Genomic DNA, 19529 nt, shown 5'->3' on the forward strand with positions numbered 1-19529 from the left:
TGAATATAAAAACACAATGTGTAACATTATGTTCCTTTATTGAATAAGGACAAAACAAAGCAGGTAAACCATCAGCTCCTTTCAAAACTGAAGTCACAGTGACTCTACAAGATGGAAAGCACAGAATCCAAGCATATTATACAAAATGATACATACACATTCAAAGGTCTGTATATAACACACCCTGCATGTCTGCACACTAAAATAAATGCAGGACAAATCCATACACATCAACTGAACAGACAAATGAATGGATGCAGTAGCCTCCCTGCAGCCTTGTATTACACACAGTATACCGCACAAACATCATAAGAGGCCAAATTCGTCAAAAAACGAACCCAAAAAAACCCAAATTCCTCTGCCACCGCAGGACATATTTAACCAAAATTGAAAGCACACATACTAACTAAAATAATTCAACACATATTGGTCCCTCAGCAGCCGGATTGTCCCAGTCCATGGCTGGTGGCACTCTGGGGGCCCTCTCCTTCCTCAGGCAGGCCACAGTAATATCACATGCCCTAACAGGGCTGACCCTTAATTTGTGAAGGCAGTGAAAGCGTGCCTTCAGGAGGCCAAAGGTCATTTCAACTCTGGTCCTGGCATGGGCATGGTTGTAGGCCTGCTGTGCTTCCTGGGGGTCTGTGAAAGGTGTCAGGAGAAAAGGCTGGCAGCCATACCCCCTGTCTCCCAGCAACACACCAGAGAATTCACCTGTCAACACAAAATCTCATCATTACTACCTCATAAACACAGTGATATTCTTGACACAGCCATGATGGTTATAAATAGGGGTTGTGTGGCTTACCTTGTGATAGGCACTGATAGATTTCAGAGGCCCGAAAGATTCTGGAGTCATGGACTGAGCCAGGCCATTTTGCCACAACATTGCTGATCACACAGTCAGCATTGCAGACCATCTGAAATCATAAGATGAGGAATATTACACCAATCAATGCACATCACTGGCAATGCAGAGTGTTCGTCAATGGACAATATCAAAAAGTTATGTTCACCTGAACATTAATGCTGTGAAAGGATTTCCTATTCACAAAATCGGCCTCATGGGCACCTGAGGGGCTTTTATCCTTGTGTGTGCAGTCCACTGCACCAATGACATTGGGGAAACCTGTCACACAAAGTAATGAGTATCCTACTATGTGTTAACAGTTGTCCTGTAATTTGTAGATCCTCTTACCTGCAATCCTATAGAACTCCTCTTTGATGTCACAGAGTCTTCTGTGGCCAGGGAAGGAGATGAAGACATCTGCTAATGCTTTGATAGCCAGACACACACTCCTTATTGTGCGGCAAATTGTGGCCTTGTTCAGCTGTTCTGCATCCCCCACTGAGTACAGGAAGGCTCCACTAGCAAAAAAGCGCAAGGCCACACAAACCATTTGCTCCACACTCAGTGCATGGCTCCGTGCAGTGCGGTGCTTAATCCTGGGACCCAGTAGTCTGCATAGATACCTGATGTCATCTGCAGAAAACCTGTATCTTTCATATAGATGGTCATCAGGGAAGGCCAGTGGGTCCAACCGGTCCCTGAAGACCCTTTCTCGCCTGAAGGCTCTCAGCACAAGTGCTTCTTCATCCACCACATCTCGCACGAATGGGCATGCCATTGTCAGAGCAGAAAGGAACACACAATTTTGGGCCTTCATATAGGCTAGTGGCCACACCTGGTGCTGGGGGGGTGGGCAAAAGAGGGCGATGCCTTATAACGATGACTTGGTTGTACTGATTGCTGGGAAAATAAAAAAAACCTTAGAAAGATGCCACCGTCCTGTGTGCTCACAATAAGAGCTCATATGTCATGGCTCACTTGACTTTACGAGAATATACCTAATTTTTATTTTGAGCTGTGTCATCTTCTTGGAGCTGGGGGAGGAAAGAAAAATAATGATTAATACATTTGTGTTACAGTTAGCATACAGTGAAGGCATATCTCACCTCCCTCTCAAGTTTTTTTATTTCAAGGTCCAGTTTCCTAATTGTCCTCTTTTTTATTTCGGACTCCAGTGCAAGATTTTCCATCTTTTTCTTCTTGTACTGAATGTCTATGTCTGCCAGTTCTATTTGGCGCCGGAGGTGGTTGCCATACAACTTTCTGATAGCTTGTGAGCTCTGTGAACACAATACAATTAGCGCAGCTGGAATTTGGCAGGATGTAGTGTCCTTTTATTAATACGCACTATGTTGCCAGGCTGGTTTTCCCACTGTATAGCATCTGGGTCCTGTAAAAGAAATTAGATTTTTTGATTTTGATGAGGACTCCTCACCATTGTAGAGTAAATAGTACTTTCACAGTCTTAACATGATACCTCATGCCTTCTGGAATCCAGAGAGATGGTCTCCTCCTCATCATCGTCTCCATCATGTGCTGTTGCTGCTGCACTGGGGCCTTCACCCTATCACATTTAATCGGATTCATATTGAAGCTAGTAGACAAGACATGCCAGGCCTACAGTATGCCTTTGATGGAGTACTCACTGGATCAGCATCGTCTAGTGCTTGTGCTGGTGGCTCTAACAGGAACACAGTGCTGCCAGGCACTGCAAGGCAATAGGTAAACCAAAGTCAGACAGTCCAAATTGATTCAATATGAATGTGGTTGTATCCCATGTAGAGATGGAAGGACATACCTTGAATGAAGCGGGTGGCATCTTGGGAGGAACCTATGCTCGTCTCTTTCCCCCCAGGGATCCCCTCTAAGACGGGCCTGCCTTTATTTAGCTCCAAGGCCATGTCCTCTGCTGGGGTAAGGTCAGCCTTTGGTGACCCACCACCCGTGCCTTGTCTGTGGGTATTCTTTTTCACTGCTAAAACAGTACAGACAATGTGTGAGCAGGCACCTTCTGGGTACAATATATGCTTGTGCTTTGTTAAATATTAGTCAGGGACCATACCATTCTGCAGAATGTTCTTGTATTTGATTTTGACCTGCTGCCATGTCCGTTTTGGCCCGTTCATGTTTAATCTACACACACACACACACACACACACACACACATTTAATGGAGTCACACTGCAAAAAATTACTTGGTATTTTTGTCTTGTTTTCAGTAAAAATATCAAAAAATGTATCATAGCTTTATACAGTGTGATGGAGTTACTTTACACAATTTCACTCATATCTGCAGTGCATTTCAATTAAAAATTTAACCGTTTCATAATTACAGTACAACTGCATTTTTGGAGATGTGAATTAAATATTTGAATTGTAATTGTGATGTTTCAGCGGAGCGGTGAGTGTGTAATTGTGCACTACTTACGCATTCAGGCGGTCTGCAATACTTTGCCACGCTTTTTCTCTTTGCTTTATCACTGTGGCGGTGTTGCCTTTCTTCTTAATTATATCTTTTACCTCCTCGTATGCCTCCATGAGGATTTGTGCTTCCGACGGGGAAAAGTACGCGGCTCTAGTTGCCATGGTAAATCAGTTAATCTGTGATCTGTGGCGGGGTCTATTTGAGTGAGCCGTGAGCGCGCACCTATCCAGGATTGGTTTCACCTGGCTTAATGAATCCGTGTCTGCTCATCCTGGCTTGGTCTTTGTGCAACCAATTAAGCCTGGACGCACATGTTTTGGCTTCATTGAGCTCAGCTGAGTCATTTATCCCGGATGTCTTAATTCTACTTTTGTGCAACAGGCCCCAGGTTTCATTGACTCAATCCTGTGACACCACAGTACCAATTTCATACCAATGTAATCATTGTGCTGACTTGATCTTAAGGCTGAAACATCAAGAGTGATTGCAATATAAACTGAGTAAAAGTGCTAAGTGGGATATTGCTTTAATTGTACAAAGACAACCCATGTCAGAAGAAAAGTGCATCAATCAGGTAAGTTATTTAACTAGCCCTATGGTCGTATGTTAAGGATACAGTTACTACTTGACATTAAATTTCCATATAGAAAGGTCTTGATGCTATACTGCAGTATTCTTGCATAATAATCCATCCTTCATGACCTCTGGTCATCCCAAGTCTCAAGGTTAATCTTACATTTCAGAACCGTGTTATTTTTCATTGTACCAACCGTTTTGGTGCAATGCCAAGCATCAATACTTAAGGCCGGATTACGTATGTTGTCTGGTGTGTGTGCCAGTCCAAGTCAACAATTAATCAGATCTGCTTTGTAGGAATTCTAAACTTTACACTCGTTTGATTTGAAGCTACGGAAAATAGAATGTTGAGCCCGGCAATTTAAGGAATGTTCCCAATGACTACCTTCGAAGCAGCTACACACAGCACACAACTCTTAGTCTGATACATGGTCAGAGGGAGTAATAAAGGCTGAAGAGGGGGGGCTCCTCACACCTCTTTGGGCTGTGGGGACTTTGGCTGTGATGGTTGAGGCTGTTGGTCCTTGGTGGGGGCATAGTAGAGCTCCAGAGGCTTTCTGACCTTCCAGTACTTCTCATTTACCAGCTCCAGAGTCAGGGAGCCGTTGAGAGTCTGAGGTAGAGAGAACAAAAGAAACGTGAGCCAGAGGTACAAGTCAAAGCAATGGATGCGGATGAAAGTATAACAGGAGATAAAAAGGACAGATGAGGGGTGCATTTAAATTAATTCACTGATAATAGCTCCCACCACCCTGAAAAAAAGATGACTGATAAGCTTGTGTACTCACAGAGAACTGGCCCCCTGATGTGGGAATGTAGATGGTGTATTGTTTTTCACTGATATTCTTCAGGCTGGCCCCTTCTGCTGCTGCGTCCCCTCCTTTAGCACCCCCCTCTTTCTCTGCATCTGATTGGCTGTCTCTTTGTCTGTCCTCCAGAGCGATACGCAGAGCCAGGTACTTAGACAGGTGGTCCACTGTTGCATTGGCTGTGGTCTTCACATATCTGAGAGGAATGGGTGTCAATAAAAACCAAAAACCGTTCAAGAATACATTCCGAATTGAAATTTCCATCATTTGAGAAGTGAAACAACACCTCCCCACAGAACCCTCACCTGGTCTGGCTGTAGTCCTGTGTGTTAACCAGCAGGGGATGTGGGCGGAACACCAGCTCAATCTCAGAGCCGGGGCTCTCTTTGTGGCGGCGGACTGGTGGCGCGGGGCTGCCCCCATCCACCTCCGGGACCGACCCGTCCGATTCTCTGGGCCGCTTGGGGTTCCGGGTGTGCCCGGCCTCAGGGGGGGTGTGGCTCGGGGGGAGGACCACATGGGAGGGAGCGGAGTCATGGGAGAGGTGTGACCGTGTGTCCCCGTTGTCCTCGCCACCACTGAAGGTTGTGTTGTCACTCTCCTGCGCCGGTTTGCGCACTCGCTGGGCTCTAGGGGATCAAGGGTGAGCAGAGTGCGAGAGGCCATTTTACACTTCCAATACTCAATAAAGGAGGGACTTTCCCTGACTTGTGCAGTGCTGTTCGTTTGTCTACATACTAGGTCTGACAACTCCTGATTCCAAGAATCTTTCCGCTGAGATTTCTGTGAAACCTATAAACCCTACTCCCCATCCCCTCTCATCCTACCTGTGAAGTGCCTGCATGCGTAGCCCCTCCTCGATGCTGGAGCTGAGTATCCGATTGTTGTGCAGTCGGTTGAGTCTCTCCAGCACCCGGTCCTGGTGGGCCTCATACTCGTCCCGGCTGGGGTAGATCTTTGAGATGAGGGCGTCGAAGTTGGAGTCACGGCGCAATGAGCGCCTCGACACCAGCTTCTTTCGGCACGTGGGGCATTCCTTGTTCCTGAGGAGAGGAATGAGAGAGAGTTAAAGATAAGCTTTCATTTGATAACCTTTTAATATGGGGGTTCTCTTCAGATTTAAACTGGCGCACACTCCAGAGTAGAGAGAATGAAGGGTCATCCTCAAATCGTCACAGCTGTGTGTGTGTCCCTCACCCTGATCGGAGTGCAGTGACGATGCAGTCGGAGCAGAAGCGGTGCAGGCACTCCTTGGTGGTCATGGTGTTCTTCAGCATGTCCAGACAGATGGGGCACATCAGCTCACTGTGGAGGCTCCTGGGGGACACTGCTATCTCTGTGCTGTCCATGATCGCCTCCTACAGGCAGGGAGGGGAATGTGTCAGGCAATACAGGTAACTATGGGTCATCTATGTCCTTCAAGGGTCAGCTTTAAACTGATTGACCATGGCCTGGTTTCAAGTGCACAAAAAAAGCATCCTTCCTTTCCATGGAAATTTCACAAGTAGGTGAGATCAATGATTCCACTGTTCCTCACACCAATGTTTGTTAACTGAGAAACTATAAAAAGGACCGAACTGTTTTTGTGAATGCAATACAATGCTGTTATATCACTTCTCACCTAGATGCATTTGTAAGTATTTCTATGTGGAACGTGATTGTCATTACCTGTGGGCTCCTGTGCAGCTCATACAAGCTCAGCTCCCACGTCTTACTGGGGTTTTGGATGTTGACTGGAGTCACCATTTTCTGTTTTAAAAACCCCTATCTATAGAAACGCATGCAAGATGACGAGAAATGTTACACGCATTACATTTAGTTTTAGGTAATTAGGCCTACATAGACTGTGAGAAGATCTGTGTATAGGTTAGATTGCAGTCGATTGCATTACAACTGAGCAACCCAGTTTGACAGCTGTTAAAGACAAGTGAAGAATGAGACAAGTCTTTGGGCGCACAGGTGGTAATAATTATGCAGTAAAAACACAAGGGAAGATGTTTTGGGATAGCTAGCTAGTTCTAAAATCAGGGACATGTCAAAGCAACGCAGTTGCAAACATAGGTACATCTCATTACACTCTCCTTGACATTTCATGCATATTGACGTCTTCCTTTGTTGTATCGTAACTAGCGAACTACTTTTCTAAACTTATTTTTTTCACAATGATATACATCATTGAGCAAACTGTCAGACTCCGGTAGAATCGTAATGTCACACTATTGTCATGCTATCCGTGTAGCTAGCGTACAAAAAAGGTGACTTGCTGTCGAGCTAGTTAGTGGGACTAGCTACCCTAGCTAGTTGCTACTTACCAAGGAATTTGAAGGACAGCTGGCCGGTGTGGCACAACTAACGTTAGCTAGCTTGCTATGGACTAGATTGTAACGAGACTTTCAAGCTCGTACCACTATGACCACCTCTGGGACAGGGTTATTTTCCGTCACGATGTATTTTTGAGGGGGTGATACTATCGCTATATTCCATCCAGAATGACAATCATTAATCAAAGACGACAGGTTTGGAATCTCTTTGTAGCCATCTTTCTCACTTTTCGCCGGATATGTGAAGAAGCAACTTCGATTTCCCTTGCAAATAGCTGTCTGATAGCTACCCCTGGTGGTTATTTGGGATAATGCACTCACAAATACTGTTCCAAAGACCGTTCTCTTGAATGGCACGGTACATGTCTTACCTTTTCCATTCTAAGAAACATTTATACACTTTTAAATAAGTCTGTCTTTCAAATGCACTTGGACATCTTGGGGGAGAGCGAGAGAAAGGAAGGGAGATGTCAAGACAGATAGGGCTGACTGATTAGTTAAATGTTTGTCTTTTTGTATCTTTAAAAAAAAACTTTATTTAACTAGGCAAGTCAGTTAAGAACAAATTCTTATTTACATTGACAGCCTACAATGACTGCATTGTTCAGGGGCAGAACAACAGATTTTTACCTTGTCAGATCGGGATTCAATCCAGCAACCTTTCGGTTACTGGCCCAACACGCTAACCACTAGGCTACCTGCCGCACCAGGTTGACTGATTGACAGTTATAACACTCATGTAAACTGAATATACATTGTCACAACTGACTTCTCACAAATTATGTAATTATAACCAGTGTTCATATGTCAAATAATACATAACATTGTTATGGGGCTTTTCTCAGACCCAAAGACTGAAATGCTTTATTCATGTCTATGGTCCTGATACTTCTCTGTGAATAGATTGTCACATGCACCAAATACAGCAGGTGTAGACCTTAGAGTGAAATGGAAACTCTTACTTATGAGCCCTTAACCAACGATGCAGGGTTTTTTTTCAAAGTAAGTAAGAAAAATGTGCTAAATAAACTAAAGGAAACATAGTAACACATTAAAAATAACAATAAAGAGACATTATACAAGCGGTCCCGGTACCGAATCAATGTGCTGGGGTACGGGGTAGTCGAGGTAATTTATGTACATGTAGGTAGGTGTAAAGTAACTATGCATAGATAATAAACAGAGTAGCAGCAGTGTGTGTAAAGTGTGAAGGAATATGAATGTGTGTGTGTGGCGTCTTTAAGCATGTGTGAGTGTCAGAGTATTTTTATTTATTTTATTTTTATTTCACCTTTATTTAACCAGGTAGGCTAGTTGAGAACAGGTTCTCATTTGCAACTGCGACCTGGCCAAGATAAAGCATAGCAGTGTGAACAGACAACACAGAGTTACACATGGAGTAAACAATTAACAAGTCAATAACACAGTAGAGAAAAAAAGGGGAGTCTATATACAATGTGTGCAAAAGGCATGAGGAGGTAGGCGAATAATTACAATATTGCAGATTAACACTGGAGTGATAAATGATCAGATGATCATGTACAGGTAGAGATATTGGTGTGCAAAAGAGCAGAAAAGTAAATAAATAAAAACTGTGGGGATGAGGTAGGTGAAAATGGGTGGGCTATTTACCAATAGATTATGTACAGCTGCAGCGATCGGTTAGCTGCTCAGATAGCTGATGTTTAAAGTTGGTGAGGGAGATAAAATTCTCCAACTTCAGCGATTTTTGCAATTCGTTCCAGTCACAGGCAGCAGAGTACTGGAACGAAAGGCGGCCAAATGAGGTGTTGGCTTTAGGGATGATCAATGAGATACACCTGCTGGAGCGCGTGCTACGGATGGGTGTTGCCAACGTGACCAGTGAGCTGAGATAAGGCGGAGCTTTGCCTAGCATGGCCTTGTAGATGACCTGGAGCCAGTGGGTCTGGCGACGAATATGTAGCGAGGGCCAGCCGACTAGAGCATACAAGTCGCAGTGGTGGGTAGTATAAGGTGCTTTAGTGACAAAACGGATGGCACTGTGATAAACTGCATCCAGTTTGCTGAGAAGAGTGTTGGAAGCAATTTTGTAGATGACATCGCCGAAGTCGAGGATCGGTAGGATAGTCAGTTTTACTAGGGTAAGCTTGGCAGCGTGAGTGAAGGAGGCTTTGTTGCGGAATAGAAAGCCGACTCTTGATTTGATTTTCGATTGGAGATGTTTGATATGGGTCTGGAAGGAGAGTTTGCAGTCTAGCCAGACACCTAGGTACTTATAGGTGTCCACATATTCAAGGTCGGAACCATCCAGTGTGGTGATGCTAGTCGGGCATGCGGGTGCAGGCAGCGATCGGTTGAAAAGCATGCATTTGGTTTTACTAGCGTTTAAGAGCAGTTGGAGGCCACGGAAGGAGTGTTGTATGGCATTGAAGCTCGATTGGAGGTTAGATAGCACAGTGTCCAATGACGGGCCGAAAGTGTATAGAATGGTGTCGTCTGCGTAGAGGTGGATCAGGGAATCGCCCGCAGCAAGAGCAACATCATTGATATATACAGAGAAAAGAGTCGGCCCGAGAATTGAACCCTGTGGCACCCCATAGAGACTGCCAGAGGACCGGACAACATGCCCTCCGATTTGACACACTGAACTCTGTCTGCAAAGTAATTGGTGAACCAGGCAAGGCAGTCATCCGAAAACCGAGGCTACTGAGTCTGCCGATACGAATATGGTGATTGACAGAGTCGAAAGCCTTGGCAAGGTCGATGAAGACGGCTGCACAGTACTGTCTTTTATCGATGGCGGTTATGATGTCGTTTAGTACCTTGAGTGTGGCTGAGGTGCACCCGTGACCGGCTCGGAAACCAGATTGCATAGCGGAGAAGGTACGGTGGGATTCGAGATGGTCAGTGACCTGTTTGTTGACTTGGCTTTCAAGACCTTAGATAGGCAGGGCAGAATGGATATAGGTCTGTAACAGTTTGGGTCCAGGGTGTCTCCCCCTTGAAGAGGGGGATGACTGCGGCAGCTTTCAATCCTTGGGGATCTCAGACGATATGAAAGAGAGGTTGAACAGGCTGGTAATAGGGGTTGCGACAATGGCGGCAGATAGTTTCAGAAATAGAGGGTCCAGATTGTCAAGCCCAGCTGATTTATACGGGTCCAGGTTTTGCAGCTCTTTCAGAACATCTGCTATCTGGATTTGGGTAAAGGAGAACCTGGAGAGGCTTGGGCGAGGAGCTGCGGGGGGCCGGAGCTGTTGGCCGAGGTAGGAGTAGCCAGGCGGAAGGCATGGCCAGCCGTTGAGAAATGCTTGTTGAAGTTTTCGATAATCATGGATTTGTCTGTGGTGACCGTGTTCCCTAGCCTCAGTGCAGTGGGCAGCTGGGAGGAGGTGCTCTTGTTCTCCATGGACTTCACAGTGTCCCAGAACTTTTTGGAGTTGGAGCTACAGGATGCAAACTTCTGCCTGAAGAAGCTGGCCTTAGCTTTCCTGACTGACTGCGTGTATTGGTTCCTGACTTCCCTGAACAGTTGCATATCGCGGGGACTGTTCGATGTTATTGCAGTCCGCCACAGGATGTTTTTGTGCTGGTCGAGGGCAGTCAGGTCTGGAGTGAACCAAGGGCTGTATCTGTTCTTAGTTCTGCATTTTTTGAACGGAGCATGCTTATCTAAAATGGTGAGGAAGTTACTCTTAAAGAATGACCAGGCATCCTCAACTGACGGGATGAGGTCAATGTCCTTCCAGGATACCCGGGCCAGGTCGCTTAGAAAGGCCTGCTCACAGAAGTGTTTTAGGGAGCGTTTGACAGTGATGAGGGGTGGTCGTTTGACTGCGGCACCGTAGCGGATACAGGCAATAAGGCAGTGGTCGCTGAGATCCTGGTTGAAGACAGCGGAGGTGTATTTGGAGGGCCAGTTGGTCAGGATGACGTCTATGAGGGTGCCCTTGCTTACAGAGTTAGGGTTGTACCTGGTGGGCTCCTTGATGATTTGTGTGAGATTGAGGGCATCTAGCTTAGATTGTAGGACTGCCGGGGTGTTAAGCATATCCCAGTTTAGGTCACCTAACAGAACAAACTCTGAAGCTAGATGGGGGCAATCAATTCACAAATGGTGTCAGGGCACAGCTGGGAGCTGAGGGGGTCGGTAGCAGGCGGCAACAGTGAGAGACTTATTTCTGGAGAGAGTAATTTTCAGAATTAGTAGTTCGAACTGTTTGGGTATGGACCTGGAAAGTATGACATTACTTTGCAGGCTATCTCTGCAGTAGACTGCGACTCCTCCCCCTTTGGCAGTTCTATCTTGACGGAAGATGTTATAGTTGGGTATGGAAATCTCTGAATTTTTGGTGGCCTTCCTGAGCCAGGATTCAGACACGGCAAGGACATCAGGGTTAGCAGAGTGTGCTAAAGCAGTGAGTAAAACAAACTTAGGGAGGAGGCTTCTGATGTTGACATGCATGAAACCAAGGCTTTTTCGATCACAGAAGTCAACAAATGAGGGTGCCTGGGGACATGCAGGGCCTGGGTTTACCTCCACATCACCCGCGGAACAGAGAAGGAGTAGTATGAGGGTGCGGCTAAGGGCTATCAAAACTGGTCGCCTAGAGCGTTGGGGACAGAGAATAAGAGGAGCAGGTTTCTGGGCATGGTAGAATATATTCAGGGCATAATGCACAGACAGGGGTATGGTGGGGTGCGGGTACGGCGGAGGTAAGCCCAGGCACTGGGGGATGATGAGAGAGGTTTTATCTCTGGACATGCTGGTTGTAATGGGTGAGGTCACCGCATATGTGGGAGGTGGGACAAAGGAGGTATCAGGGGTATGAGGAGTGGGACTAGGGGCTCCATTGTGAACTAAAACAATGATAACTAACCTGAGCAACAGTATACAAGGCATATTGACATTTGAGAGAGACATACAGCGAGGCATACAGTAATCACAGGTGTTGAATTGGGAAAGCTAGCTAAAACAGTGGGTGAGACAACAGCTAATCTGCTAGCATAACAACAGCAGGTGAAATGGCATTGACTAGGCAACTCGGCCGACAGATAAAACAAACAAGCAGAATGGAGTACCGTGATTAATGGACAGTCCAGCGTGCATCAGCTATGTAGCCAAGTGATCAGAGTCCAGGGGGCAGCGGTGGATGGGGCAGGGGGGCTGGGCTGGCGAGTGTTATCCAGGTTAAAAAAACTAACAATGACTAAATAGCTTGTAGCTGGCTAGCTGGTTAGCTTCTAGAGGTTCTTGAGTGTGTTCTAAAAATAAAGATAATAGCGATTCCGTATCACATTGGGTGAGGCAGGTTTCCGGAAGGTATAAACAAAAAAAAATTTAAATCGGGAAGAGATAAAGTACATATGCACCACTGCGTTTTTGGGACGCGGCGATGCAGCCGGTTAGCAGGCCTGTGCTAACAAGCTAACAGATTAGCAGGCCGGGGTAAACAAGGTAGTAGTTAGCGGACCTGGGCTAAACAAGCTAGCAGTTAGCATGCCGAATTAGCAAGCAAGGAGATAGCGAGGGCTAGAGAGTTAGCCTTTGGAGGACGTCGCGATGGGGTGAGTCTGTTTATTCCTCTTCATGCAGTGATATCGATAGACCGGTCGTAAGTCAAGGTATTGTAGCCCAGGAGTATGCTAGGAGCTCTGGCCGGGCTAGCTTCAAGCTACGTGGGGTGGAAACGCTAGCCAGGAGTAATCAACCAGGGTTGCTGTTTAGCTCGATAGCTAGTTGTGAAGATCCAGCTGAAGAATGTTCCGTTTGTGGTGGGAATCCGGGGGTAAAAAAATTAAATAGGTCCGTTATGCTCTGGTTAGCGTCGCGTTGTTCGAACTGGCGAGAGCTTTCCGAGCTAAAGGTTAGTTGATGACCGGTTATCTGAAGACCGCTAGCATAGCTGGTAGTTAGCTGGCTAGCTTCAGTTGAGGGGGTCCAGTTCCGAAGTAAATATAAATACTTTAGAAAAAGTAGGAAAAGTAGCTACATTGGCGGGTTGCAGAAGAGTATTTGGAAGCTTAGGTTTAGCAAAATGTTTTTAAAGATATGCGAAGAAAAAAATATCTAAAACGAAAAAGAGACGATATTTACAGAGAGACGATACGACAGGACGAACTTACTGCTACGCCAGTAGTATGAGTGGGTGTGTGGTTAGAGTCCAGTGAGTACATCCTGTGCAAGAGAGTCAGTGCAAAAAAATGATAATAATAAGAAAAGGGGGTCAATGCAAATAGTCTGTGTAGCCATTTGATTAACTGTTCAGCAGGCTTATGGCTTGGGGGTATAAGCTGTCATTAAGGAGCCTCCAGTACCGCTTGTCTTTAGACCGTCCCCTCGCCCATACCCGGGCGTGAACCAGGGACCCTCTGCACACATCAACATCAGTCACCCACGAAGCATCGTTACCCATTGCTCCACAAAAGCCGCGGCCCTTGCAGAGCAAGGGGAACTACTACTTCAAGGTCTCAGAGCAAGTGATGTCACCGATTGAAACGCTATTTAGCGCGCACCACCGCTAACTAGCTAGCCGTTTCACATCCGTTACACATGTAGCAATCGTAGAATTGCCTATAGTAATCTGTACTTATTAATAATTTATAGGCGTGCCACCAATATAATTGACCAAGGAACTAGAGGGGAGGGGAAACCCTGTCTAGAGGAAATCATTTAGATTTGGAAACAATGGTGGAGTAAAGTCGAGGAGATATGGTTATTAGCATAACCTGGAGGGACTATGAAACTTGTATAAGCATGAAACTGTATAAAAGGAGTGGACTGAGACTGAGTCTGGCAGTTGGTGTAACTGTCGTTGGTGGTGGAATAAGAGGAGGACCAAGGTGCAGCGTGGTATGTGTCCATATTTATTAAATGAACACGGAAATAACAAAAATAACAAACAGAACGACCGAAAACAGTTCTGGCTGGTGCAGACACACAACAGAAAACAACCACGCACAAAACACAATAGAAAACAGGCTCCCTAAATATGGTTCTCAATCAGGGACAACGATTGACAGCTGCCTCTGATTGAGAACCATACCAGGCCAAACACGGAAATAGCAAATCATAGAAAAACTAACATAGACAACCCACCCAACTCACGCCCTGACCATACTAAAACAAAAGACAAAACAAAGGAACTAAGGTCAGAAGGTGACAGTTGGTCCATGGGCCAGCTCGTCTGGTTACTTTGTAATAGTCTGGTTACTTTGTAAAGTTTATTTGAATTCACAAGTTCCGGTATCTGAGAAATATGATTGAGCAAATATTTCCACGATACAGAGAGAACAGGCTATGACTTGGGTGGCTGGAGTCTTTGACAGTTTTTGGGGCCTTCCTCTGACACTTCCTGGTAAAGAGGTCCTGGGTGGCAGGGAGCTCGGCCCCGGTGATGTACTGGGCCGTATGCTCTACACTCTGTAGCGCCTTGCATTCAGATGCCAAGCAGTTTCCATACCAAGCTGTGATGCAACCAGCCAGGATGCTCTTGATGGTGCAGCTGTAGAACTTTTTGAGGATCTGAGGCCCCATAACAAATATCTTCAGCCTCCTTAGGGGAATAGGCGTTGTCGTGTCCTCCTCACGACTATGTCTGTGTTTTTGAACCATTATAGGTTCTTAGCGATGTGGACACCAGGGAACATGAAACTTTCTCCACTATAGCCCTGATAGGAATGGAGGCATGCTCAACCCTCCTCTTCCTGTAGTCCATGATCAGCTCCTTTGTCTTGCTCACGATGAGGGAGAAGTTGTTGTCCTGGCACCACACTGCCAGGTCTCTTTATAGATGCTGCGTTCAAAACTATTGGGAACTCGGAAACCTCTCCTGTGGGAAAAAATTATAGGGATTTGGAATAAACGCAGAAAACAAGGTCTGAGATTAACACAGGTTTAGGAGATCTTACGTGTTTTGTTCTATGAGAAAATAGCAGTCAGTTTGTCACGTGTGCTCCCTCTCCAGCCTCTAGGTCACACTCACTTGGACTCCATCACCTCCTTGATTACCTGCCCTATATAAACTCAGCAACAACAAAAAATGGCCCCTTTTCAGGACCCTGTCTTTCAAAGGTAATTCGTAAAAATCCAAATAACTTCACAGATCTTCCTTGTAAAGGGTTTTAACACTGTTTCCGCATGCTTGTTCAATGAACCATAAACAATTAATGAACATGCACCTGTGGAACAGTCGTTAAGACACTAACGGCTTACAGACGAAAGGCAATTAAGGTCACAGTTATGAAAACTTAGGACACGAAAGAGGCCTTTCCACTGATTCTGAAAAACACAAAAAGAAAGATGAACAGGGTCCCTGCTCATCTGTGTGAACGTGCCTTAGGTATGCTGCAAGGAGGCATGAGGACTGCAGATGTGGCCAGGTCAATAAATTAAGACAGCGCTACAGGGAGACAGGACGGACAACTGATCGTCCTCGCAGTGGCAGACCACATATAACAAAACCTGCACAGGATCGGTACATCCGAACATCACACCTGCGGGACAAGTACAGGATGGCAACAACAAGTACAGGATGGCAACAACAACTGCCCGAGTTACACCAGAAACGCACAATCCCTCCATCAGTGCTCAGACTGTCCGCAATTAAATCAAATCAAAGTTTATTTGTCACGTGTGCTGAATACAACAGGTGTAGACCTTACAGTGAAATGCTTACTTACAGGCTCTAACGAATAGTGCAAAAAAGGTATTAGGTGAACAAATGGTACGTAAAGAAATAAAACAATAAAAAGACAGGCTATATACAGTAGCGAGGCTATAAAAGTAGCGAGGCTACATACAGACACCGGTTAGTCAGGCTGATTGAGGTAGTATGTACATGTAGATATGATTAAAGTGACTATGCATATATGATGAACAGAGTAGCAGTAGCATAAAAGAGGGGTTGGCGGGTGATGGGTGGGACACAATGCAGATAGCCCGGATAGCCACTGTGCGGGAGCACTGGTTGGTCGGCCCAATTGAGGTAGTATGTACATGAATGTATGGTTAAAGTGACTATGCATATATGATAAACCGAGAGTAGCAGCAGTGTAAAAATAGGGGTTGGGGGGGGGCACACAATGCAAATAGTCCGGGTAACCATTTGATTACCTGTTCAGGAGTCTTATGGCTTGGGGTAAAAACTGTTGAGAAGCCTTTTTGTCCTAGACTTGGCACTCCGGTACCGTTTGCCATGAGTTAGTAGAGAGAACAGTCTATGACTGGGGTGGCTGGGGTCTTTGACAATTTTTAGGGCCTTCCTCTGACACCGCCTGATGTAAGGTCCTGGATGGCAGGCAGTTTAGCCCCAGTGATGTACTGGGCCATACGCACTACCCTCTGTAGTGCCTTGCGGTCAGAGGCCGAGCAGTTGCCATACCAGGCAGTGATGCAACCAGTCTCGATGTTGCAGCTGTAGAACCTTTTGTGGATCTCAGGACCCATGCCAAATATTTTTAGTTTCCTGAGGGGGAATAGGCTTTGTCGTGCCCTCTTCACGACTGTCTTGGTGTGTTTCAACCATTCTAGTTTGTTGTTGATGTGGACACCAAGGAACTTGAAGCTCTCAACCTGCTCCACTACAGCCCCGTCGATGAGAATGGGGGCGTGCTCGGTCCTCCTTTTCCTGTAGTCCACAATAATCTCCTTAGTCTTGGTTACGTTGAGGGATAGGTTGTTATTCTGGCACCACGCGGCCAGGTCTCTGACTTCCTCCCTATAGATGTGATGTGTTGCTACCTACCCTCACCACCAGGGGGGGGCCCGTCAGGAAGTCCAGGATCCAGTTGCAGAGGGAGGTGTTTAGTCCCAGGATCCTTAGCTTAGTGATTTGCTTTGAGGGTACTATGGCATTGAATGCTAAGCTGTAGTCAATGAATAGCATTCTCACGTAAGTGTTCCTTTTATCCAGGTGGGAAAGGGCAGTGTAGAGTGCAGTAGAGATTGTATCAACTGTGGATCTGTTTGGTCGGTATGCAAATTGGAGTGGGTCTAGGGTTTATGGGATAATGGTATTGATGTGAGCCATTACCAACCTTTCAAAGCACTTCAAGGCTACAGACGTGAGTGCTATAGGTCTGTAGTCATTTACGCAGGTTGCCTTTGTGTTCTTGGGCACAGGGACTATGGTGGTCTGCTTGAAACATGTTGTTATTATAGACTTAATCAGGAACATGTTGAAAATGTCAGTGAAGACACCTGCCAGTTGGTTAGCACATGCCCGGAACACACGTCCTGGTAATACGTCTGGCCCCGCAGCCTTGTGTATGTTGACCTGTTTAAAGGTCTTACTCACATCGGCTACGGAGAGTGTGATCACACAGTCGCCTGGAACAGCTGATGCTTTCATGCATGCCTCAGTGTTGCTTGCCTCGAAGCATAGAAGTGATTTAGCTCGTCTGGTAGGCTCGTGTCACTGGGCAGCTCGCGGCTGTGCTTCCCTTTGTAGTCTGTAATAGTTTGCAAGCCCTGCCACATGAGACGAGTGTCGGTATGAGTATGATTACGAGTATGATTCAATCTTAGCCCTGTATTGACGCTTTGCCTGTTTGATGGTTCGTCGCAGGGCATAGCAGTATTTCTTGTAAGCTTCCGGGTTAGAGTCCCGCACCTTGAAAGTGGCAGCTCTACCCTTTAGCTCAGGGAAAAAAAACACATAATAGCACAATTGGTTGGGCGCCCGTAAAACTGCTGCCATTTCTTCCAGTGCCATTTTGTGTGAGAGAGGCTGGACTGATGGCTTGTAGGCCCGTTGTAAGGCAGGTACTCACCAGATATCACCGGCAACAACGTCGCATATGGGCACAAACTCACCGTCGCTGGACCAGACAGGACTGGAAAAAAGTGCTCTTCACTGACGAGTTGCGGTTTTGTCTCACATGGGGTGATGGTCGGATTCGCGTTTATCGTCGAACGAATGAGTGTTACACCGAGGCTTGTCCTCTGGAACGGGATCGATTTGGAGGTGGAGGGTCCGTCATGGTCTGAGGCGATGTGTCATAGCATCATCGGACTGAGCTTGTTGTCATTGTAAGCAATCTCAACACTGTGCGTTACAGGGAACATATCCTCCTCTCTTATGTGGTACCCTTCCTGCAGGCTAAACCTGACATGACCCTCCACCATGACAATGCCACCAGCCATACTGCTCGTTCTGTGCATGATTTCCTGCAAGACAGGAACGTCAGTGTTCTGCCATGGCCAGCGGAGAGCCCGGATCTCAATCCCATTGAGCATGTCTGGGACCTGTTGGATCAGAGGGTGAGAAATGTCCCCCAGAAATGCCCCCCAGAAATGTCCGGGAACTTGCTGGTGCCTTGGTGGAAGAGTGGGGTAGCATCTCACAGCAAGAACTGGCAAATCTGGTGCAGTCCATGAGGAGATGCACTGCAGTACTTAATTCAGCTTGTAGCCACACCAGATAGTGGCTGTTATTTTTTATTTTGACCCCCCCCTCTTTGTTCAGGGACAAATTATTCCATTTCTGTTAGTCACATGTCTGTGGAACTTGTTCAGTTTATCTCTCAGTTGTTGAATCTTGTTTTGTTCATACAAATATTTACACATGTTAAGTTTGCTGAAAATAAACGCAGTTGACAGTGAGAGGACGTTTATTTTTTTTGCTGAGTTTGTCACTACCTTTGGTTTCTTCCCCAGTAGTCATTGTTTCTGTACCTGTTTCATGTCGGTGTGCTGTTCGTGTTTCGTGTTTTGTTAATTTATTAATAAAACATTTCACTCCCTGAACTTGCTTCCCGACTCTCAGCGCACTCGTTACACAGTTACACAGATGACCTTTATGAATTATGAAGCAGTTGTGTGATTTTTTGTATTACATAAATTATTCAAAATTCACAAAGTTAGGCTATGTTAGTTAATAAATATAATCTCATAGAACAAAACGTAATATCTCTGCCTGTGTTTACCACATCATTTATTTCCGGCATTTATCCTTACAAAAACGTCATTCATTTTCCCCATAGGCTTTGTCCAACGAACACCATGGCGAAGTTGGTTATTTCTCTCAGGGTGGTCACATGGTGTGTATGGAAACAGCAGCGGTGTTTTTGTGCGTGCAAAACTGGAAACTCGGAAATTGCCGACTTTCGAGTGTTCAAGACAACAGGGAAATCGGGGGAAAACTTGCTCCTATTGGGAAAAATCGTTTTGAACGGTCATCCAACTCTGAATTCCAAGTCGGAAACTCGAGCATCTATCTAGAACTCTGACTTTCAGACCTGAATATCACTGTTATCACGGTTTCACTGTTGTTTTGAACGAGGCATATATGCTATACTATCTCAAAAAGTAAACAGAAACAGAGTAGGGTACAATTTGAACATGGCTTTGCTTTGAACCTAATTTAAGTCATCCATCTGTCACCCTATAGTCCTTTTCCCCTTTGCCAACCGTTTTTGAACATCAACAGTGACATGACTTTACTTTCAATTTCGACCATAACCTTGAATACGTTTGTCCTCCTGGTATTTGGTGACGAAGTATCTTTCTGATTTCCTATTGGGTTCCTACAATTAATAGGGTAAACAGAAGAGCCGTAAGAGCC

General features: G+C 45.7%; 2 protein-coding genes across 3 annotated transcripts; both read right to left on the reverse strand.

Moving 5' to 3' along the window:
- Nucleotides 1-3681, reverse strand: LOC135572475 (putative nuclease HARBI1). The gene is made up of 8 exons (XM_065020487.1): nt 2913-3681; nt 2649-2825; nt 2497-2558; nt 2328-2414; nt 1199-2240; nt 1017-1129; nt 809-920; nt 1-714 (listed from the first exon to the last, which is right to left on the reverse strand). Exons 5-8 carry the CDS (start codon nt 1665-1667, stop codon nt 407-409), a joined length of 1002 nt encoding a protein of 333 aa, XP_064876559.1. The 5' UTR covers nt 1668-2240; nt 2328-2414; nt 2497-2558; nt 2649-2825; nt 2913-3681; the 3' UTR covers nt 1-406.
- Nucleotides 3682-3785: 104 nt separating this feature from the next.
- Nucleotides 3786-7236, reverse strand: LOC115132741 (E3 ubiquitin-protein ligase RING2-A-like). 2 transcript variants are annotated; one of them, XM_029665471.2, is made up of 7 exons: nt 6973-7236; nt 6329-6428; nt 5858-6018; nt 5488-5703; nt 4966-5289; nt 4640-4856; nt 3786-4464 (listed from the first exon to the last, which is right to left on the reverse strand). In XM_029665471.2, the coding sequence occupies exons 2-7, from the start codon at nt 6404-6406 to the stop codon at nt 4321-4323; spliced, it is 1140 nt and encodes a 379-aa protein (XP_029521331.1). In that variant the 5' UTR covers nt 6407-6428; nt 6973-7236; the 3' UTR covers nt 3786-4320. The 2 variants fall into 2 exon arrangements, with proteins under 2 accessions (XP_029521331.1, XP_064876558.1); XM_065020486.1 differs by lacking the exon at nt 6329-6428.
- Between the last annotated feature and the right edge of the window lie 12293 nt (nt 7237-19529).

Source organism: Oncorhynchus nerka, linkage group LG7 (assembly GCF_034236695.1).
Source record: "Oncorhynchus nerka isolate Pitt River linkage group LG7, Oner_Uvic_2.0, whole genome shotgun sequence".
NCBI lineage: Eukaryota > Metazoa > Chordata > Actinopteri > Salmoniformes > Salmonidae > Oncorhynchus > Oncorhynchus nerka.

What these genes read in the sequence shown, in the direction of transcription:
- LOC135572475 (XM_065020487.1), bottom strand. Translation starts at nt 1,667, where the DNA reads ATGAAGGCCCAAAATTGTGTGTTCCTTTCTGCTCTGACAATGGCATGC. An exon ending in GGAGTTCTATAGGATTGCAG is followed by an intron (nt 1,130 to 1,198) that starts GTAAGAGGATCT and finishes TTTGTGTGACAG; the next exon opens with GTTTCCCCAATGTCATTGGT. An exon ending in TTCACAGCATTAATGTTCAG is followed by an intron (nt 921 to 1,016) that starts GTGAACATAACT and finishes TTATGATTTCAG; the next exon opens with ATGGTCTGCAATGCTGACTG.
- LOC115132741 (XM_029665471.2), bottom strand. Translation starts at nt 6,406, where the DNA reads ATGGTGACTCCAGTCAACATCCAAAACCCCAGTAAGACGTGGGAGCTG. An exon ending in CAGGACTACAGCCAGACCAG is followed by an intron (nt 4,857 to 4,965) that starts GTGAGGGTTCTG and finishes CATTCCTCTCAG; the next exon opens with ATATGTGAAGACCACAGCCA. An exon ending in CATCAGGGGGCCAGTTCTCT is followed by an intron (nt 4,465 to 4,639) that starts GTGAGTACACAA and finishes TCTCTACCTCAG; the next exon opens with ACTCTCAACGGCTCCCTGAC.